At 54.7% G+C, this 21902-nt stretch overlaps 9 protein-coding genes across 9 annotated transcripts; 5 read left to right on the top strand and 4 right to left on the bottom strand.

The window, feature by feature from the left end:
• Positions 1-1141: 1141 nt before the first annotated feature.
• BEM1 (bud emergence protein 1) lies at positions 1142-3199 on the top strand (the record flags this gene model as incomplete). Its single annotated transcript, XM_053191501.2, has 3 exons — positions 1142-1300; positions 1444-2217; positions 2273-3199. The coding sequence occupies 3 exons, from the start codon at positions 1142-1144 to the stop codon at positions 3197-3199; spliced, it is 1860 nt and encodes a 619-aa protein (XP_053051063.1).
• A 4039-nt stretch (positions 3200-7238) lies between these two features.
• On the bottom strand, positions 7239-8287 carry TMP1 (Thymidylate synthase; the record flags this gene model as incomplete). The annotated part of the gene is made up of 2 exons (XM_053191500.1): positions 7239-8109; positions 8166-8287. The coding sequence occupies 2 exons, from the start codon at positions 8285-8287 to the stop codon at positions 7239-7241; spliced, it is 993 nt and encodes a 330-aa protein (XP_053051062.1).
• A 766-nt stretch (positions 8288-9053) lies between these two features.
• Positions 9054-10494, top strand: N0V96_007359 (uncharacterized protein; the record flags this gene model as incomplete). The annotated part of the gene is made up of 2 exons (XM_053191499.2): positions 9054-9436; positions 9531-10494. 2 exons carry the CDS (start codon positions 9054-9056, stop codon positions 10492-10494), a joined length of 1347 nt encoding a protein of 448 aa, XP_053051061.2.
• Positions 10495-12372: 1878 nt separating this feature from the next.
• Positions 12373-13307, bottom strand: N0V96_007358 (uncharacterized protein; the record flags this gene model as incomplete). The annotated part of the gene is made up of 2 exons (XM_053191498.1): positions 12373-13080; positions 13257-13307. 2 exons carry the CDS (start codon positions 13305-13307, stop codon positions 12373-12375), a joined length of 759 nt encoding a protein of 252 aa, XP_053051060.1.
• A 532-nt stretch (positions 13308-13839) lies between these two features.
• N0V96_007357 (uncharacterized protein) lies at positions 13840-14704 on the top strand (the record flags this gene model as incomplete). Its single annotated transcript, XM_053191497.1, has 3 exons — positions 13840-14092; positions 14145-14356; positions 14417-14704. The coding sequence occupies 3 exons, from the start codon at positions 13840-13842 to the stop codon at positions 14702-14704; spliced, it is 753 nt and encodes a 250-aa protein (XP_053051059.1).
• A 226-nt stretch (positions 14705-14930) lies between these two features.
• Positions 14931-15310, bottom strand: N0V96_007356 (uncharacterized protein; the record flags this gene model as incomplete). Its single annotated transcript, XM_065758000.1, has 3 exons — positions 14931-14976; positions 15037-15161; positions 15263-15310. 3 exons carry the CDS (start codon positions 15308-15310, stop codon positions 14931-14933), a joined length of 219 nt encoding a protein of 72 aa, XP_065613523.1.
• A 532-nt stretch (positions 15311-15842) lies between these two features.
• On the top strand, positions 15843-16761 carry N0V96_007355 (uncharacterized protein; the record flags this gene model as incomplete). Its single annotated transcript, XM_053191495.2, has 2 exons — positions 15843-16024; positions 16077-16761. 2 exons carry the CDS (start codon positions 15843-15845, stop codon positions 16759-16761), a joined length of 867 nt encoding a protein of 288 aa, XP_053051057.1.
• Positions 16762-16955: 194 nt separating this feature from the next.
• On the bottom strand, positions 16956-17891 carry N0V96_007354 (uncharacterized protein; the record flags this gene model as incomplete). The annotated part of the gene is made up of 1 exon (XM_053191494.2): positions 16956-17891. One exon carries the CDS (start codon positions 17889-17891, stop codon positions 16956-16958), a length of 936 nt encoding a protein of 311 aa, XP_053051056.1.
• Positions 17892-18606: 715 nt separating this feature from the next.
• Positions 18607-21816, top strand: N0V96_007353 (uncharacterized protein; the record flags this gene model as incomplete). The annotated part of the gene is made up of 1 exon (XM_053191493.1): positions 18607-21816. One exon carries the CDS (start codon positions 18607-18609, stop codon positions 21814-21816), a length of 3210 nt encoding a protein of 1069 aa, XP_053051055.1.
• Positions 21817-21902: the final 86 nt, after the last annotated feature.

Below are 21902 nucleotides of genomic sequence, written 5' to 3'. Positions count from 1 at the left end.
CCCCACGACTCAAGTAAGGAACGCAATCCGAGGGAAAGTGCGACCCAGTCATCATCGCCCCTCCTTCCTTCCCGTTCGCACTGGCATCAGCCTGGTCCCGGTAACCTACCAGTCCCAATTAATCAATTCCCCCCCTTCTCCTCTCTCCTTCCCTCCGTCGAAGGGGGAAAAAAAAGGGACAGAAAAAAAAGAAAACAAGCCATCGTTGGAAGGAGCAACACTCTCAACTCAAACCCGACCTAGCAACACCTTCCTCCTTCATCTCTTAGGGAGAAGCCCGCCTGGTATACGCACACGAACTACAACTACAACACCAGTCCTTGCACACTTATTTTGCGCCTTCAACGGACATCGACATTTAGGTCTCCTCCTGCCGCAGTGTCGCTTATAGTTGCACGCTGATCCACGCAATCCACGCCTATCCCCCCCTACGAAGACCCCCTGGTTTGCGCCCAATCACGCCTTGCCCTACCCTGCCTTGCCTGGCGGAAGGAGCATTTCCCACCCAATATCCATCCCTATCTTCCCTCTCTCGACCTGACCTACCTTACCTGCACCTGCCTTACATCAGTCGGTAGTCAGTCACTCATTCAGTACCTAACCACTTCGTACTTTCCCGTGTGGTGCAACAGGGCCCCCCGTCACCACTCCCACTTCAACTTCCTTTTCGCAACAGCATCGCACTCTATTCTTGCCAGAATCTGCAGCTGTCCTCTTCTCCCCAAAGCGAGGGAGCGTCACACAAGATGAAGGTTCGTCATCCTCCACCCTCCTGCCTCCTGGTACCTGCTCTGCTGTTGTGCAATCCTCTCTCTCTGCCTCCTGCATCGCATTTCCATCTTCTTCCCCCTCTTCCCACCCCTATCAACAGTTCTCTCTCCCTCTTTCCAGAAACCCAGTCGTGTGTGCGCGCGCATGTCACCACCCAATACCAAACACCAAACACCACTTTGTGCTCTTGCGACCCCTTCTCACAACTTCGCATCCTCACCAGAAAGAATCTGGTGCACAATCTTGCATGCGCTCTGTTTCTACCTTTCAGTACCTCTGCCCTCAGCCCTTTTGCGACATTTCGCGCTCCCTTTCTCCCACTTTCCGCCGTATATGAGCAACCCCGCATGCGCCCATGCTCATACCCACGATGAATCGCGAATCAATGTCGAGAAATCGGTTTTCCGATCACTTACTGACAGTGCCTCACCTCATGCAGGCCCTCCGTCGGTCCATCAAGGGCGAAAAGGACAATGCCAAAGTCAACATTGCCCCCAAGTCTGCTGTTGCTATTGTCCCCCCAAAGAAGGTATGTGCTGATAGATGCCTCAATCCCCATGCTGCCCCATGCGCCTGGGCCTCCACCACGCGCGTATGCGTATGGTGGGGGGAAGCTGACAACTACGCAATCGCATTTACTCCGTATGCTGACCGCCGGAATCCACCTCCCAGGTTATCCGAGCCCTATACGATTATGAAGCCCAGTCCAACCAAGAGCTGAGCTTTTCGCGCGGCGACTTCTTCCACGTAATCGGCAGAGAGAACGACCCCGACTGGTACGAAGCCTGTAACCCAGCACTGCCAGACGCCCGCGGCCTCGTACCCGTAGCCTTTTTCCAAGCATTAGGCCGAACCGAAAGAGATAGTGGCCAGTCCGACGGTGCTATGCCCCGGCCACCGACCATGTCTCCGACAATTTCCAAGAACCCCGATCACGATTCCGGCTATGCCGAGACCGCGCCGCCTCCCGGCGCAATGCAGTCACCACCCGCAACTCAGCCGACGCAGCGTATGTCCAGGTCCGGCAGCAGGTCCGGCGCGATGGTCTATGGTATCGTCATGTACGACTTTGTGGCGGAGCGCGCCGACGAGCTGGAGGCCAAGGCTGGTGAGGCCATCATCGTCATTGCTCAATCAAACCCCGAGTGGTTTGTCGCCAAGCCTATCGGTAGATTGGGAGGACCCGGCTTGATACCCGTATCTTTTGTCGAAATACGCGATATGGCGACGGACACCGCTGTCGGAGACGCCTCCGGGGCCATCAAGAAGGCCGGCATCCCCAAGGTCGAAGAATGGAAGAAGATGGCGGCCGACTACAAGAACAGCAGCATCACACTGGGCAAGTTCGACAATGGTGCACCGCAACAGGGCTCCATCGAGCAAGGAATGGAACGCATGAGTCTTCAACAAGGCGGGCGCACCAGTTCACAGAACGGTGCCAACTACGTACGTTTCTCCTCGTTCTATCATGCAAACCTTGAGGCTAACGCATGCTACACAGCAACAGCAGCAGCAACAACAAGCTGGCTATCAGCAATCACGCAACTCCCAGCAAGCTGCCCAACCCAGTCCCTACGCCAAACCAGCGTCGCAGCTGTACGCTCCCATCTCAGCCCGCATTCCGAGGTATTGTTTTGCGGAAGACAAGTACTGGTTCGTCATTGAAGCAGTGCTGGAGGATGGCCGTCACTGGGAGTTGTCCAGATACTACGAAGACTTCTACGACTTCCAGATTGCCTTGCTCACCGAGTTCCCGGCCGAGGCAGGAAACACCGGCACGCAAAAGCGCACACTTCCTTACATGCCTGGTCCGGTAAACTACGTTACAGACCAAATCACGGAAGGCCGGCTACACAACCTAGATGCTTACGTAAAGAACCTCCTTGCGCAGCCTGCCTACATCGCAAGGTGTACCCTCGTCAAGCAATTCTTCGCTCCCAGAGAAGGCGACTACGAGATGGACCCCAATGCGCCGAGCGACGAATACCGACTATCGGGCGGCTCGCAGCCTTCATCGAACGAATCACCAGCAGATGCGGCTTCGCGACAATCGTCCAAGAATAACCTGAATGGCAATGGCTACGGTGCTCAGCAACGAGCGATGGGCCAGCCGGGAATGAACCGGCAGCCATCATCTCTGTCGCAGTCGCAGCCTTCCCCTGCCATCGGTCAAGGTCAAGTCCAGGCCATGAAGATCAAGCTCTATTTCAACGGCGATCTCATTGCGATCCGAGTTGCAACAGACATTTCCTTCCAGCAGCTGTACGACAAGATTGTGGACAGGCTCAAGATCCCAGTAGGCGAAGAAATCCAGCTCTTCTACAAGGACGAACCCACCGGCGACAAGCCCAACCTCATGAGCGACAACGACCTGGACTACGCCTTGCAAAGGAACGAGAAGCTCCTCCTCTACGTCGAGCAGGTTTAGGGCTCAACAAGGTGCTATTCGGCTCGGACTTTTTCCTAGATGGTTTTCACGACTACTTGAGAGACAAAAGCATACCCCCCACCCGCCATTGCATTCTCACTTCATGATTCCCAGCGCACGCGACGCGTTGCTATCTACTGTCTTATTATACAGGCGATGGCTGATTTTCACTTCTATATTGTTTTCTCCTAGTAGCTGGACTCGATATACGACCATGATGCGCCAGTGGATCGACTCTCCTTCGCGCAAGCGGCTACGCTCCCTTTTTTCTACACTTCTTTGGCCCTCGAAAGGGTCCCCACTTACGATTTTCTTTTTTTGATGGTTATTGACGTTGATGATGGGGAAAAAGAAGTATTGATACAGCCCTCGAGGGTTTATATCTGTCCAAGAGTTTCTCAAAAAGACGCAAGACGGATTTGTTTCCACCACGAGGACCACGGAGAGAGGACATTGGCGGGCGTTTATTGGTTAGACGGCTGACTTGAGCTGTCACAAATCTTTTTATTTTAGCACGAGGCCCTTTCTCAACAGGATTTCCCCTCGGTGGCCTGGTCCTCAGTACTCGGGCAAAGTGCACGGGAAGAGAGACCGGTTCTGGGGATCCCTCTGACATTGAGCGAACGAACGTGAGGACGAATGAGGATGAGGTTCGGACAGACGAGCAAGGGACGGGCCCTATACCCGTATTTTAGCCAGAGATGAATCAAGACGAGCCTGTTCAATGAGCCTTACTCTGGATATGCGTGAGGATTCAGACCATGTGCACGAGCCTCCATCACCTACCTCGACAGCTTGCCAACCGAAAACCTCCTTCAGATGAATACATACATCAGAACCTACCCGTCTCCAGCTTGTTCCAAACCCCCCCTCCGCCCCTCGATACCCTCTATACTGAATAACAATACCTGCCCCATTCCATCACCAAGGCCCGTAGCGTGGCGGGGAAAGTCAGCTCGTTTCTTGAATCGCTCCGCACCTACGGGTCACGGTTTTGAGTCCCAGTTTTTCTTCTCTTGTACAAAAGAAAAAGAAAAAAAAAGCCCTTGCTTCATTTCACAGGACAGCAGAGGTCGGTATGGGCCCCCGAGGATCTTTTCGTAAGCCCTCTCTTGTAGGGGGGAGCTGAGCTTTTTGGCTTTTGCATGTTTTGATAACTACCTTATAGGTGATTGGGGTAGGACGAGTCAGTCCTAAGATATGTATTTACATGGGATACATGGTAACAGCTAGACTAGCTGTGCAGTATGCCGAAGAGTAGTAAATGGCGTTCATACGATTCATCATTAAGGTACCTTGTGTAATAGTAGATTACAAAGAGTAGCGACACCCCCCCCCCCCGGCACTCATACACCTATATACACAGCTACACACGCGCAACGTGACTGTGCTTTTTCCCTCCCCTGATACCTGCATTCCCATATCCGACAGCAAAAGGCCTTTTTTTCGTTTTGTGAAAGTGGTGACTGGTCCATCGCCTTCTATAACAATCCTCCTGATATACGTTGGCAAGTCCGAAACATGGATTACCAACTGTCCCAAAAAACCCTCTCTAGGGGATCTCCATTTTCCGTTCAATAATCACACTGCTCCTTTTTGCTAAAGCTCACACCTTCAATACCCTTTCCAGTCTCTTGCAAGGCAACTTCCCCTAGACAACAACGTGCGTAGACATATGCTCGACAGCCTCCTTAATCGTCCTAAGCATACGCTGATTCACGCAAAACGGGCACCGCAGCGGCCGCTCGTTGGCCGAGACCGGGTCGTCGTTCTTGATGGGCGTCAGGTTCAGCTCCGGCGTAGACGGCATGAACCGGTTCGACGCCGATACGACCCTCTGCACGGCGGGCGTCGCGAGCGCCGCCGCAGCGGTCCCCTGCGCGCGCTCTCGCTGCTCGCGCTCCTCTCTCGCGGCGGCCGCCGTGGCCTCGGCCTCGGCCTCCTCCTGCTGCAGCTGGCGCAACGCGTTCTGAAGGACAATATCCGGATCCTCGTCGCCGTACATGGGTGTGTCGCTTCCCGGTGGCGGAGGCGGCGGCGGCGGGCCAACGAGGCTTGTGTCGGCGCTGTGCGGGTCGGGGGTATGTTGGACGGCCGAGTTCGGCGACATGGGATTCGTCGTCGCGGGCCCGCCGGCGCTCAGGCGGCGCAGGACCTCGTCGCGGACGAGGGCGCAGACTTGGAGGCTCGCTTCGACGCCGAGGGCGCGGAGGATGGCTTCGCGGATGGCGGCGGGGGAGGTTTCGGCGGAGAGGGCCATGAGGCGGGGCACGCAGTCGGCGAGGTAGGCGATGTCATCAGCCGGGTTGATGCCGCCGTCCCCGTGGCGGCGCTGGCGGCGTATGAGCAGGCCGTAGCGCTTCTTGAAGCGGTGGATCCAGCCGGGGGAGAACTCGGGGGGTGTCTCGTCTTTGTAGCGCGGGAGGGCGGTGAAGATTGCTTTGGCCTTCTCGCCGAGCTCCTCGTTGGTCGGGTGGCGGCCGGTAGCCTGGACCTGCTGGTACCATCGCAGGACGAGCTTCTCGACATCGGGCCAGTTGCCGAAGCGCAGGCGGCTGCCGCTCAGCTGGGGGTTGTCGCCATCGAGACGAGAGTATTTGGGGCTCAGGGAGTGAGAGACGGTGGACTGGGAGATGTGCTGGCCATATTGGGCGTAGAACCAGTCGATGCAGGCCTTGTGACTGGGGCGGATTGTTTGGGCGTTGGCCCAGCGGCGGAGGGCGCGTCGCTGGTCCAGGGTAAGGGAGTGACGCTCCTTGGGTGTGCCGCCGACGGGGCTGCCGGTGACGTCCGGGTCCGGGCCGCCGGGGAGGACGTCGGGTTGTTGGGAGGCGTGGTGGAGTTCGTGGGCGGCGTCGTGGTGTGCCTCTTGGGTGTGGTCGTGGTCCGACATGGTGGATGGAAGACTTCTTTTATTTTACCCTCTCTTTTTTCGTTTTGGGGACTAACCTCCCGATCCTCGACGCACGCGTCCACCACCACCACCGAAACCGCGGTTTGCGACGAATGGGGGTTTCGCTCGGTGGACAAAAGCCCGTGTATTGAGGTAATGTGAATATGTGCAAGACGCGGCGGGGAGGATGTTTAATCGGATGAAGGGGGGCCGAGGGGGCCGCCAGTGGTGGTCTGGGTGTCGTGGTGTGGTTTGGAAGAATCGTTGTATCCGTGTAGAAAGTAATTGAAGGGGGGGAGTTTTGGTTAAGGAAGAGGAGGGAGCAAGCTGGGAGCGGGAAAATGTGGGAAAGCGCAAGTGTTTAGCTGCAAGCGAAGCGAGGGCCGTACGAATTGGGATTGTAGCACGGCTTATTCAGCCAGCACATGCGGTTCAACTTTTCGAGGGAGATGCGCCAAGGTTGCATGTCACTTGTTTATGCATCCAATGAGCTGCGATTAGAAGGGTCCCCCCCGGTACCACCGTTGGCCTTCATTGCCCCCTACCTACATTACCATACTAAAGGTACCTTACCAAAGTGCCCATCTTTGGGTTCGGTACCTTGAAGTTCCCAAGCGCCCGGACTCTTGGGGTTGCCTGGCCCAAGCTTCTCTACGTGGGTTGCATCAACTCGCAGCTGTCATTTACGGATAAGTTTCATATCCGTTTTGCAATTGGATCACTCTGTTGAATCGGACATGCATTCAGCGTAATGCCAGTAAACGAAGTTGACGATTCAATGTGACTTGATTGGGTACCGGTATTTCAGTAAACACAAAATGACCAGTTCCTTCCGTCAAGGACAATCAATGCAAATCAAGCAAGCTCGCCGTTCAATTCTGATTGATTTCCCCCAAGACCATCCAAGGTAGACAAGAAAAGAAGATACTTTTCCTTCAATGCTGACTGCTGCTCCCTCATATTCATGCCACATGCTGAGGGTGTGTCGCACTTCATTAATGCAAGTTCCGATCCCAACTCCCAATGCCGAGCCATCCAAAGGGCCAAAAAACCAAACCCCTCCCTCCCTAAAGATTAAATCAAAAACCAAAACCTGTCATTCCCCTGCCCACCCCGCGCGCCACGACGCATAGGCCTCGTCGGCTCTCACACAGACATCTTCATGGCAATCGTCTTATGCGGCTCATACCCCTTGACCACAAAGTCCTCAACCTTCCACCCGTCAATGCTGCACCCCGGCTCCCTGTTGTTGATCTCCAGCAGCGGGAAGTCTCTCGGCTCCCGCTCCAGCTGCACCTTGAGCGCGTCCACGTGGTCCGCGTAGACGTGCGCGTCGCCCATGACGTGCGTGAGGCTCCCCGGTACCAGGTCGCACGCCCGCGCAATCATGTGCGTGAGGAGCGCGTAGCTGGCAATGTTGAAGGGGACCCCGAGTCCCATGTCGCAGGACCGCTGGTACAGCTGGCAGTGAAGGTGACCCTTTGGCTTCTCCTTCTGTTCCGCCTCGTTTGCAGGCGCGGTGCCGCGGGCTCGCGGGTACGAGACGTAGAACTGCGCAAACATATGGCAAGGCGGGAGCGCCATCTTCTTCAGGTCCGCTGGGTTCCACGCGCTGAGGAGGATGCGGCGGTCGTAAGGGTTCGTCTTGAGCTTGTGGATGACCTCAGCCAGTTGGTCGACGCCCTGGCCCGTGTAATCCGTCTTGGAGTCCACGTACTCGGCGCCAAAGTGGCGCCATTGGAAGCCGTACACGGGGCCGAGGTCGCCGACTTCGCGGTGTGAGAGACCGACGCTGTCGAGGAACTCGCGCGATCCATTGCCGTCCCAGATCTTGACGCCTGCTTCGCTCAGGGCGAGCGACGATGTGTTGCCCTCGACGAACCACAGGAGTTCAGCGATGACTGCGCGGAGGAAGACACGCTTCGTTGTGAGGAGGGGAAGGAGAGGCTCGCCGTCCTTGTTGAGGGAGAACTTGAGGGGAGTCGGGGCAAAGATTGAGTAGGTTCCGGTGCCAGTTCTGATAACTGTGTCAACCCATGGTGCTCCTTGCTTGGGTTTGCTTCTTCTGCTTACCTGTCCGGACGGTGCTCGCCCTCCTCGAGGATCTCGCGGACAAGATCTAGGTACTGAAATTCCTCGTGGCGCTTGGCAGGGGCAGCGCCATTCTGCTTCGTAGGGTTCTCGAGAACAGACATGTTTGCGGATTCAACAGCTGCAGGTGCCATTGTTACGTCCAAGATGTTGGAAAAGCAAGTTTCTGGAGATTCTCTAGAGTGAGATGTCTCCTCGAAATGGAATGCCCCGCGGAAGACGCGTCTTGACGCGTCTCATTAAAGTGCAAATCTGCTGACTAAGGTAAGGAAAGATGGCTCGCAACTGATAAGATAAGCCCTGCCGGGGAGCAAGGGTCTTGCCAGCTGCAGCGTCTCTATGCGCCGGAGCTTGTTCCATCTCCTGCTGAACTTTGGGCGAATGGGAGTAGCCAATCCGACGAGTCTGAGCTGAGAAGTCGTTTCAACATCATCTCGGTAGACTCAGCCGTCGGATCTTTCTTATTCGCCCCTGACGTTCATGTGTGATGGGAATTCGGGATTTTGTCATGTCCATTTGCTTGAGACTTACTCGGTGACAATGTGTTTTCCCCTCCTCCCACTACAGGTCACTGCCTGGTGTGACGGGCTTACAAGATACACGGACAGATGAGTTCTGTCGACTTACAAAGTTCCACCATATTGGCAAAGGCTTTGAAACTGCGAGTCGTCTCTGGAGAGAGCTGAGCTTTCTTCTCAACTGACGTAGACGCTCTGTATACCGGACCTCGGTGCCCCGGGACTCAAACCCTTTCCTTAGTCGTTTTCCGTCTCTTCGTTTCCTTTGAGATATTCTGTTACACCAAGCTTCTTGCTTTAGTTGCACTTTCAGGGACATGCGTCTGAATTATACAAAACATCAGGGCCAACGATGAACATCACCATCACCGTCCCGCCGGGAACCGTCAACCACGGCGACCCAAGACTCATCTGCACGCCTCCCATCTGGACTGACTTTGTCATCTTTTACGCAACAAACTACTTTGTCCACGCCCTTACCCTCCCTAGCCGACCCGGCGAATCCATTCTCGAGACCTGCTTCACCGTCCTGACGGCTCTCTTCCTACCCAGCACCGGCTCCCTGCGTGCCGCCCGCTGGCTGCTCTCCCACGCCGGCACAGTCAGGCGCGACGAGCTGAGCCGGGCCATCAGGGCCGGCGCGCTGTGCATGGTCGTCGACGAGACGGAAAGGTCCAAGGTCTCGTGGATAGAAACGTCCCTGAGACGGATGAACTTTGAGAGGGCGCGAAGCTGGTAAGTTCCAAGAAGATTCCCGACTTAAGAGTATTGCAGCATTTCAAATCACTAGGCATTTATTTTGTTTGACTAACTTTGTTCATGCTGAAAGGTACGATATCCCCACCCCTGCATGGTATCGGTCTCGCTTTCGCGGCGCTGGTCGGTGGGTGCACTCTTCCCGGACTATCCACGGGACCTGCGTCCTTCCCAAGGGCTTCATCTTGGTCGAGGTGCCCGTAGGCACGCCGCTGATGCCACCGCCGGGCTCGGGGGCCGCCTACCTCGACCGCTCTAACATCCAGCTGGGCAGCACGTACAACGTCCCCAAGGCGTTATTCGCTTTGGGCCAAGCTGCGTGGGGCGTGACGACCGTCTACCGCACGCAGGGCGACCAGCTCCAGCGATATGGCTACGCCGCCTTTGGCGTGACTGTGGCTCCCTATGCGTTCATGTCCCTCGTCAACCTGATTGCGCTTCTTGTCACGCCAGAGTATAACTGTATCTACCTCGTACATACCCCCGACCTCGACAAGGCGAAGAGGTTAGGGGGCAGGTTCTCCGGTATGGTTGCCAGCGTCGACCTCGATAGCATCAAGGAGCCGTTGCGGACCTTTTGGCCCTCTCAAGCGGCTCATGCGTCGTACTTTGCCGTCACGACGGTACTTCTCCTGATCCCAGCTATCCTCGTCGCGGGCGTGACCGGGTTCAGCCCCGGGCATAGCACCATCTACCAGCAAGTATGGATCCTCAGTTGGCTCATCTTTGGTATCGTCATGGGGCCCATCATCAGGATGCTTACGGTGTTTCCCTCTGAGATTCACGGCGTTTACAAGATTCGTGCCAACGACGCGATAGCATATGCCCTTGATAGGGCGACTTTCATGCAGCGGGCGATAGACTGGCTGGTTGCGAAATATTTCCGCATCATTGAGACGTCGTTCTATCTGTATGTCATTATTGGTGCGGCGATTTGCTTTACTCCTGCAATAGGGGGCATGGTTGTCGTCGGACAGATGTTGCAGGAGTTCGGTGTGTGTAGACGGCTAGATACGACTGGGCAAGGAGGCTTCTAGAGTATATATTGATGGAGGTAGTCCTTGTTGAAATAAATAAAATAGTTCCAGGCCTTTTGGCTTACATACTAACGGTTGTCGAGTTTGCTGACCCACCGTGTCGACCACCGTCGCCCACCATCAGACCTGACTGGTATGGGACTGAACAACAAAATGAAAACGAAAACAAAAAACATACAACACCAGGTATTCGCTGATCGTCACCGACTCAACTACTAATCTGGCCCTCATCGGCTTGTCTATGGGAGAGCGGACGGGATCCCGAATTCTCCGATGGGTGTGGTCGTATGTGCTTGTGTGAGGAAAGGAATTCTATAATATTGGCTGCGGATCTTGTTCTCGTGCATCTATTCATTCCATGGCATGGCCAAATACTACGCCGACTCCTCCCGCATTCTCTTACATTTCTCGGGGCTCACAGCATGAGGCCTCATACCGTTTGGGATATTGGGCTTGGAGGTAGGATATGATACCACGATGGTTTAAACGGAAGGATCACAAAGTCTCTATAGTCACATGAATGAAGAGAAATATAAAATCGATTGTGATTAGAAAATGTGATCTATGACAAACAAGGAGTATACTATCATTTTACGACGTTGATGACTGTCTCCTCTAACTTTTACGTAGTCACCCATGACATGCTCATACAATCCATTTCAATTTCCAATATGTCCCAATCTAACTAGAACAATCGTACAGAGCGAGCACTCTTACTTGGGTGCGCCCGCCAGGTGGTATACCAACACTGGATCCTCCGGTCAAAGTGGCAACATGGTTGAGCGGTCCCATCAACTACAATCTTGTGTTAGAAAAACTCGGTATAGAGCTGAGACTCAGTCCTTCACAACGACTAACTTGTGGCATCGCATGCAGATCACCTTTAAGTGCCCAGGAAGCAAAGACACCAGCCGTTGCCTTTTCTGATTGTCTGATCAGTAGATTAAAGACTCCTGTTGTTTCCATGACATGGCGAGACGAAATCAACCAGGCTGGCAGGTCCCCCACGCGTGGGTAAGACTACCAGTTTCCCCATAATTATATTACTCAAGAATCATGGTCGTCCAGCTCAATAGATTCAGTTTTGAAGGCTTGTATAGAACCAAAGGAATAATATTGTACTTAGTTTTTGTTGAACTTCGCTCCGGCTACATCGACTTTGAGAGGCAGTAACAGACGTTCAGGACCTTGCCCATCCCCCCCGCCTACTATCTTGCAGTCAAGTGCCTCATCTTTCGATTCGAAACACACTACGAGCCGAGTGAAGAATTTTCTTACGATGCGACATCTGTACCACGCTAGTTCCTACCTAGGCCTCCGGCACCCATGCTGCCGGCAACTCCCTCGCCCCCTTGAAAGTAAGCGTAGATATCAGAAAGACTTTTAATAGCCACACCCTCATGCCAGGTCAGTCTTTATGGTCACATCACTGTAGCTCAAAGCAACTCCGGGCTAGCAACTGAATAATCACCGGAAAGCTGAAGTCTCCACAACCTCTGCTCGGCACAGATAAAGACTGTGTCATCTGGCCCGCGACAGAAGCTCATGACACCACCTGTCAGAGAAAGCCATGTTAGCATATTCTGGAGCACAAAAAAAGATCTCAGATGTAGAGCGTTCAAACTTGCCTGGAACCAAAATCGCGCCAAGTAATGAACCGCCATTACTCCAAATCTCAATGCCGTCGCTACAAGCCGCCCACACGTTGCCGTTCTCGCACATGAGGTGCATGGGAGCACCCCTCCTAGCTAGGGCAAACAACCGCCTATTCGCCAAGAAGACAGAACCACTTCGCTTCATAATATCAAAAGCGTAGATACCCCGCGGTCTCGAATAACTTAGTCGGAGCTGAAGAGGTGAACCGGAAAAACAAAGAACTCACTCGGTCAAGTCGAGGCTCCCATCAACACGCACGCCACCAGCATCCGCAACATACACCGTCGAAAACTCCTCGTCAATCGTAATCCCAGTCGGCCGCTTGAACCCATCCGCCATAGCTCTCACCTCCCCCGTCTTCGGCTCCCAGCGATACACCTGCGGCGGCAGCTGAGGACGCGCCCTAAAGTCCTGCTCATGCCCGCAGCACGGATCCGTGAACCAGATGCCGTTATCGAGGGGCGAGACGGCCGCGCTGTGTGGGGAGTTGAAATCGTGGCCATAGTAGCCGGACGCCACGCGCTGCGGGGGTCTACCCGCCTGCATCATCAGCACGCCGCCCGTCTGCAAGGCCATGGTCCCCTGGGAACACCAGACGGCGACGTCGTCTCCGACTGCGCAGCCGCCCGCGGGCATGGGCATGGTTGGGGGCGGGCGCATCTTGGCCCATTTCACGGAGAGTGTATCGTTGGTTTTGCTGGGCTCAATGTTGACCTTTGACATGAGGATCGTGGGGGGCCGCGTGGGGTCCGTTGCTGCTAGAGGGGCGGAGGTCGTCCATAGCTCTTTCCGGGAGGAGACGTATACGCATCCGCGGTGGAAGAAGGCGTTGGCTGAGGTGTCTACGGAGGAGAGGAGGAGGGCGTGGGTTGGGCTTGGGCCGATGAGGGAGGCGAGAGCGGGGTCGTATTGAATGATTGAGATGCCCACCTGCAGACTAAACCTTTAGCAGCATAAAAAGGATGTCAACGAAGTATGGGATGCTCACCCTGCTTGAATTTGGACTCGATGCTGGCGTCGTACTGAGACGATCGCCTATCTACGCGACGTTAACATGTAGATCTGAGTAGTTGGCTCTCATTACGAGCGTTAAAGGATAATCTTACCTCGACTGGTGTCGCAACGGGCTTGATGTTTGTCTCTTCAATGGTTGTCATGGTGAAGATGCTCTATTTGCACACATATGTTCTTGGTTGTTGTTCGTGGTGAGTTGACTATCATTGATACTACTTTGCCGAGCTAAATTAGGTTCTAACCCCTACGGCCCCAATTGAATCGGGAAACATGTTTGCAGCAAACACCTAAAAATCCCTACGATTTGCCTTTTGTCTCTTAATAGTAGTTTTCCGTTACTTCCAGCTGAGAAATAGACCGCAAAAGATCCGCATCAGCTCCGCGTCTAATGATGTATCGGCTTGTCATGAGCCCCGGCACGGAGTAATGCCGTGACTGGGGCCGAAACGGGCTCGGGCGATGTGGGTAGAGTTTACTGGCGCCGTATCGGGCTTACTCAACCTGCTCCGCCGGCCCGGTGCCAACTTCGGGTTTATGGCTATACGACTGACTAAGTCCGGTGATTGACTTGCAGCGAGCTTCACCTTGAAGGCGCTGCGTGATGATATAAAAGCAATCCTAGAGTGTATTGCACGAATTCCGACGCCAAGCATCTTGTGCTTCACTGCAGTCACTATGGTTATCATTCTTGTCACCGGCGCGAATAGAGGAATCGGGTTTGGTATTGTCCAGGCGATCGCCGGTCGAGTTCCCAACTCCACCATCCTCGTCGGATGTCGCACACATGAGTCTGGCGAAGAAGCGGTTCGCAAATGGAGAGACATTGGTGTTCAAGAAGCTCTAGTGGTACTACCCTTTGACATCGAGGATGATGCAAGTATTATAGCCGCTGCCACCATCGCCGAAGAGAAGTATGGCAAACTAGATGGTGAGTTACCACCTACTTTCTCACTGCAAATCCGGGTAGTTAATGATAATAGTTCTGATCAATAACGCCGCCAGAATCACTGTTGCTGAATCACTTGACCTCCCCGATGTCCGGTCCGCGACCAACTCTGTGCTCGCAAATTGTGTCACGTCAAATCTCATCGTCACTCAAGCATTCCTTCCGCTTCTTCACAGAGCCGAATATCCTCGAGTCATCATGACCTCGAGTGCTCGAGGCAGCATGACAAGAACAGCAAATGGGGAGGTAAGCACATCTCACTTTCCAATGCTTTTCGGTAGCAAGCTTGTCTCACACACAACACAGCTTCCGCCAGCAGCCTCCATCAACTATTGCATGGCAAAGGCTGCGTTGAACATGCTGACCCTGCAACTTCACCTGGCCGAAGAACGAAGGACATCCGATGACAAAGTCGTCTTCTGGGCAACTAGTCCCGGGCATTGCAAGACAGCTTTCAACGGATTTCGCGGCACCAAAGAGCCGGTGGATGGGGCGGAAGTCTTTGTGCGACTATTAGAGTCAGAAAGGGGCGTCATTGCCTCGGGAACGTTTTGCGAGTTTGAAGACGGCGAGTTCAGATTGGTCCCCTGGTAAACCCTTCCTATCAATTGAATCATCCGTCTGGCGTCCATGCTATTTGTCGCTGGAACAAGATCGTGAAGAAATGCGTATTGATATCGACTTTCAAGTCACCCTCGCGGTACATGTCGTTCGTCGTGTTTTTGCTGGTCAGAAAATGTCTTCATTCCCATCAGCCAAGCCCTCTATGAATACACTAGGTCGCAAAAAGACCATTGACTTCGCCCGGAATATCGCCCGTCTAGTGTTTCGCCTTCTCGTCCTTGTCCGCGCTGTCCAAGAACTTCCTGTTTTGTCTCCTCGTCAGCAAATGGGGGATTGGTGTTCGTCCAGGGGAAATGACGCACTTGATGAAGTCGGCCTCGTCGGAGCTGGATGCGTTGATGGGGGGAGTGGCAGTGGCCTTGGGCTTGCTGCCGCTGGTGCCGTAGAAAGCGCCGCCGAAGAGGGTCGCGAGGACGCCCATGGCCAGCTGCGCGGAAGAAAGGTTAGCCTTTGGATGATTCTCGGGGGCCCGGTTCGGGTTCGGGAGTTGCAGGGAGCAGCGGAGGCGCGCTCGGAATAGCGACATACGTAGTGGGAGCCGATCTGGCGGCCGGCGATAGTGTACATCTGAACCATTTTGGCGGTATTAGGGGGTTTGCGAGCCTTCGGGGGTGAATTGGTTCGATAGGGTGGAGGCAATTGGAGATGGATGAGATTCGTCGTGGATGTCGATACTCGGAGCTCGAAATTCGTTCGGAAGCTGAAGAGTGTCGTGCCTGGATTGTCAGGCTATTACCTAAGGTTCGGCTCTGAGCCTCTGGCGAGTACCTACCTAGTATCGGGATAGCGGGGGCTTTCAGCCACTGATGTGTACCTCCGTACCGCCACTGCGCCACAGACGGATAAGTTTATGCAAATGCCCCGGTGGCTGAAGCTCCCGATGCACCTTTCTGAACCAAGCAGCAGCCGACGTCACAACCGACACCAGAAGATTCATGCCGCGGGCATTTCCGGCACGCTGGCGCAGGGCGACTGACTTTAGCCTCCCTTCCCCCAGCACTGTCGCCATCCATGCACACATAAAGCTGTCAACCCCCCAAAAGCGAACGTGGGTAGTAGCTCAGATTCAGACGAAGTAATCCGTACATCAACACCAAAAGTATACAATATGTGGGGAAGAAGCCAGGACAAGACACCGGAACAACCGAAAGAGTCGCCAAAGGAAGATGGCGCCAAGACGTTCGACCCCAATAAGCTGCCGGCACGCGAGAAGCTGCCGGCAGCGCTGCAGAAGATAGTCGACAAGTCAGACAGAGAGGATAACTTCTTCGACGAGCTGGTGGACGGGTAGTGAGTGCCGACCGTTGCGACGGAACTAGAATGCTGAGTTGACTTGCGACAGTGCGCCCGAGTCCACCGAGTCCAACGTCCGTTATGCCGCCTACGTGACGCGTATCCGCACCATCATGATGTCCGCTCACCGATACGTCGCATACACCTCTGATATTGGCGAATCCTTCCGGCCCGTCGCGCATCCAGGTCTCGTCCGCACCGCCTACGGAATATCGTGGCTCTACATCCTCGGCGATGTCAGCTACGAAGGCTACAAGGCGTACTGGGCTAACCAGCGTGTACTTAACCCGCACCTTCAGCTTACGGCGCGTCAAGCAAAGATCACGGGACTGCCGGATGCCGTGTCAGATGCGACGCATCCCAGCGAAGTGGTCCCGGGTGGCAAGGTTGCACCGCTGGACGACTACAGGACTGTCATGATCCAGCGAGGCATCTTCCAGAGCATTGCCAGTATGGGTCTCCCGGCTTTCACCATCCACAGCGTCGTGAGGTACTCTGGTCGAGCCCTCAAGAACGCAAAGAACCCAAAAATTAGAACCTGGGGCCCGATTGGTCTCGGCCTTGCTGTCGTACCCTTCTTGCCCAGCCTCTTCGACGAGCCGGTCGAGAACGCCGTGGAGTGGATCTTCCACAAGGGCTTTGAGTCGTATGGTGGCAAGGACTTTGTTGGCAATGCACCAGCCACTGGTCGTGAAGACCTGTTGGCGAAGAGGCCAAAGGAAAAGGAACTGTAGGTGTGGCGTTTAGGATGACTTGGATCACAACTCAATCGGATTTGGCTTGGCGCATGAAGGACATCTCCAATTCACGGGACATGGCATGAAAGGAAGCGATTGGCACGGCCTAGATTTGGCGGCGTGTGGTGTGTAATTGAGGGTATATACGGAAAATGCCACTATGAACATATTCATCAAGTCATCATCATTCGCTAAACCTCCATGAGGTCCGGCGGCGGCCCAACACCGCGGAGTAGGACGACGGTGTTACCGCTAACCAGCGAAGCCCCAACCTTTTCGTTGAACTCCAGAAGTCGCCCTCCCTCCACGTGGAATACCCGTAGCTTGTCTTGCTCGTTCGACGATCGGTTGTTGAGGTTCTCCACTTGTAATCGTTTCGCAGCCTCATCCAGCACCCTGCCCACCACCCAATCCTTGGAGAAGAAGAACTCGCCCTTGGGGAACTTTGCTTTTGCGGTTGCCGCTTCTGCTTCGACGTATAGGTAGACTCTCTTCTCTTGCGCCAGCTTATCGTCGCCCTTTGCCGTCTTCTTAAGATTGTTCACAGCTATCAGGCGCGCGGACGCAGACGTGGGTTTCGGTTTGGGTAGTGCTCTGCCAGCTTGTTCCTTCTTTGCGCTTCCCCAGGCCTTTAACTTGTCGAATGCGCTCTTTGTCCGCGCTGCGACGTCAATCTGTGACCCCGGCCGCGCGCCGAGCGGAACGAGGTTCTTGCAGTCGTGGTCCTCTTTCAGGCGGTGCTTGAGGCAGTAGTCGCGATTGCAGCCCGGGCAGTGGACGCCGGTCACTAGCGAAGTGCCGATGGTGGTCTTACAGGTCGGTGATGCGCAGGGCTTCTGGGTGACGGTGTCGCGCAGTTGGCGGCCTTGGCCGTAGGAGGGTTTCGCGAGCTCCGCCTTTCGCCGGCGTTCGGCCCAGGCGCCGGCGTTGGCGCACTTGTGTGTGGTTTCCGATCGGTGGTCGAGGCAAAAGGTGTGTTTGCAACTTTGGCAGAAGAAGGGGAGGAAGTCGAGCTGGTTGCAGTATTCGTATTCGCAGTGTTTGCCGACGAGGGTCTCGTCGAAGCCGTCTTTGGATTCGTCCATCTTGACGTAGCTCGTCTCTTCGGGGGTGGATGAGGATGCCATTGCGATGACGTGTTTGTCGTCCCTGTCTATTTATCTATACCATTAAACAGTCTTCGGAGGTGTGTTGTGCTTGCGTAGACCTCAAGGTGGGCGCAGTGAGTGGCACGAGGCTGAAGGGTGGCAGTATCGGAGATGGCGATGTCGGGTTGATGAGAAATGGCGGCGGAAGGGTCTGGAAGGCGCCAGTTGGCGGGTTTCGCTCAGTTAAGTTGACTCAATCCGCGGGTCGCTGTCAGCGGGGCAACCGCTGTGCGCAGGCGCCAAGTACAGCGTGTGCGTGGCCACTGGCAGCCTGAAAGGGTAAGATCCATAATGGGCCATGGCTCACTAACCAAAGTCGCAACTTTACCATGATGTGAGCTAATTTGGCATTCTGGATCACAAAGTCATTGAAGCTTCCGCCATATGCCGAGGGAAGGCAAATATCTCTGTGGATATTGGTCATCCAAACTGCTCTTATTGAGAGACATGGAAATAACGGCGAGGAGCCGGAGCTAATGGAGGGGCGATCCAAACGATCCCCGGATGTGACCCAGTATTTAATCGGATCCGATCTAGCGGGTCCCCGGACCCCTAAAGTGGGTCGCGTACCTGCGCGTTTCTCGCGAATCAATGACGTTGTTAACGGTCCTGTCGCATCTCCCCTGCAAAGCTTCTCAAAGCTTGCGCTTTTCGAACCACGGCCATGTTTCTTTCCTGACACCAACGCGACATAATGCCTCCTCATGTGCCGCGGAAGCGGTTGCGCGAGGAGTCGCCGGTCAAGCAGACCCCCAAACGCCAACGGGTAACCAAAGGGCAAGGGAAGACTCCCGCCAGCTCCGGCCGCAGAAAGCCGACTTTGTACGACGATTTGGATGCTACCACCACGTCTGAGTCATCCAAGGTCGGCCGCGCTGCGCTTGATACTATCAGCGACAGCGACGAGACCAGTTCCTTAAGCGATCTATCTGACGGCGATTTTGAGGATGTGCCTCTTGCAAACGGTCGCAAGACGGAGGAAGCGTCTGACGATGACGATAACGACGACATCGAGTTTGAGGATGTTCCTGCCCCGAGGACCACCTTGGCGGTAGCACCGACTACTTCTAAAGACCTACAGCTCACCCTTGACGCCGGGCTTGGCACCGCTATGACTGATCCCTACGGCGACAAGAAGGGACCCACGAAGCGTGAAAAGAAGGTTCGCAATGTGACGCACTGCATTCACGTTCAGTACCTTCTCTGGCACAATGCCATCAGGAACTCATGGATATCCGACCAGGAAGTCCAGGCGATCATGATGTCTCACGTGCCTCCTCGTTTGTGGGAAGAAGTTGAGCGATGGAGAAGGACCAGCGGCTTAGACACCAAGCCAAAGCAACCACCGACCAAGCCGGCCAAATCAGCGAAGAAGACCAGAGGAAAGGGGAAAGGAAAGAAAACCGAAGACGAAGAGTCTCGGGACTGGGGCGCTGCCGCCGAAAGACTGGAGGCAGGCGCTGTCGATATGAGCCATGGCGATCCACTGTTCAGACTTATGAGGGCTCTCGTGGCGTGGTGGAGGCAACGCTTCCGCGTCACGGCACCCGGGATTCGAAAGTGGGGATATATGTCGCCTGAACGACTTGGCCGGTTGCGAAAAGCCTGGGAGAAGGAAGGGAAAGACGAGGAAAAGTTTGGAGAGCAGATCAATGGACTCGAAGGATTTCGGAAATGCGCCCAGGAATGCACAGGAAGTCGAGATGTGGGATCGCAACTTTTCACCGCGCTTATGAGGGCTTTGGGGTTACAGGCACGCATGGTCGCGAATCTCCAACCAGTTGGGTTCGGCTGGACGAAGCTGGAGGAGGCAGATCCTGAGATGGAAAAGACTGCAGCTTCGGCACCAAAAAGCAGTGACGAAGCGAGTGAGGCGGCAGATGGCACACGCGGTAAGGCGAAAAGAGGAACGAAGAAGACGACGACTAAGAATGCCCCGGTGAAGAAGACATCAAAGCAGGCACCAAAAGCAGCGTCAGGACGAAAAACTGGCACGAGACAAGCCAGTAACAAGAGCGCCGTCATTGAGATAGATGACTCGGATGATGAGCTTGGCCTGGAGCATCCGGACAGCGACGATGCGTCGGTCGTAGAGTTGGCAGTGACCCCACGAAAGTCAACCGCAGCGTTGAAGAAGTTTGACAAGGACCTGGAGTTTCCACATTATTGGACGGAAGTGCTATCGCCGGTGACGAAGAAATATCTGCCGGCGGATCCAATAGTCAAGAACATTGTCGGTACTAATCGAGAACTGGTTGAGTCTCTCGAACCACGTGGGGGCAAGGCAGAAAAAGCCAAACAAGTCATGGCATATGTTGTTGGATTCTCTCCGGATGGCACAGCCAAGGACGTAACAGTTCGCTATCTACGAAAACAGCTGTGGCCAGGTCGTACAAAAGGGGCGAGGATGCCACTGGAAAAGGTACCGATTTACAACAGACACGGGAAGGTTAAACGATACGACCAATTCGACTGGTTCAAGTTAGCTATGAAGGGCTATGCCAAGGGCAGTCGGAAGCATCCGCTCACCGAGGAGGACGATGTCGAGGATTCGACAGATCTGAAACGCGCCCAACCAGAGAAGAAAGAGGTCAAGGAAGGTAGCGAAACTATGGCGTACTACAAGCAGTCTAAGGAGTTCTGTCTCGAGCGTCACATGAAGCGCGAGGAGGCCCTGCTACCTACAGCAGAGCCTGTCAAGACTTTTCACCACAAGGGGAAGGGCGGAGAAATCTCCCCGGAACCAGTCTACTCGAGAAAGGACGTGGTCAACGTCAAGAGCGCAGAGACATGGCACAAGCAAGGCAGGGCACCGAAACCTGGTGAAATGCCCCTGAAGAGGGTGCCATATCGAGCGGCTACGACCAACAGACGACGAGAGATCGCAGAGGCCGAGGCTGCCAGCGGCGAAAAGGTTCTTCAAGGATTGTACAGCTTTGAGCAGACGGAGTGGATTATTCCGCCGCCTATCAAAGATGGAATCATCCCAAAGAACAATTATGGGTATGTCTGCGTGCTCGTTGACCGACATCAAATGCTAACACCTCCAAGTAATATCGATCTCTTTGCCGAGCACATGTGCCCTGAAGGCGCCGCACACGTCCCGTTCCGAGGAGCCGTCAAGGTCTGCAAGAGGCTCGGCATCGATTATGCCGAAGCCGTTGTGGACTTTGAGTTTGGCAATCGAATGGCCGTCCCAGTCATTCAAGGTGTTGTCATAGCCGAGGAGTATCACGATCAGGTCATGGAAGAGATCCGCAAGGACGAGGCAGAGCGAGCGCGTAAAGAGGACGAGAAGCGACGCAAAGCAGCGTTGAGCATGTGGAGCAAGTTCTTGAAAGGCCTCAGGATTGTCGAGCGCATTCGCCAGGACTATGGTCATGTCGACGACAGCGTTCCCGTTTTCCAGAAACATGGGGCCGCCAAGGCTACCAAGGACGCTCACGCCGACGAAGAAGAAGACAAGAACCAGCTGGACGCCGAAGCGATGCAGATGAGAGAAGAGGAGATGGCAGGTGGCTTCTTTCCCGAAGGACACGACGAAGAAGAGGTCGAACAACCCAAGCGGTTTACCTCTGGCTTTTTCCCAGTGGTGGATGAGAACGACGAAGATGAAGATATGGATGACGCGCTGCAAGTGGATCACGGTCATGTTGAGAAGTCGCATGCTGTCAACGGCTCGGATGGCGCGGAAGACGCGGGAAATGCAGAGGATCAGATGGAAGCTTCACCCGAACCCGAGCCTCTACCTGCACCAGTGAAAGCCAAACCGAAGCCCAAGAAGAAGGCAGTGGCGAGACGATCATCTAGGCGCCGGCGGAGGCCCATATCTGAAAGCGAGGACGAGGACGAGGAAGAAGATGACGATGACGACTTTGTAGCCTCGGACGATGATTACGAGTAGTGTATCTGCATCTAGGCTTGAAGGAGATCATGCAAGACGGGAAACCGCCTGAGGATTTTCATCACTGTGCGCCGGGATTTGAGAGT

The sequence above is a fragment of the Colletotrichum fioriniae genome (genome assembly GCF_027942845.1).
Source record: "Colletotrichum fioriniae strain IMI 355084 chromosome Unknown scaffold_8, whole genome shotgun sequence".
Taxonomy (NCBI): domain Eukaryota; kingdom Fungi; phylum Ascomycota; class Sordariomycetes; order Glomerellales; family Glomerellaceae; genus Colletotrichum; species Colletotrichum fioriniae.
This window is presented reverse-complemented; position numbering and strand designations above follow the sequence as displayed.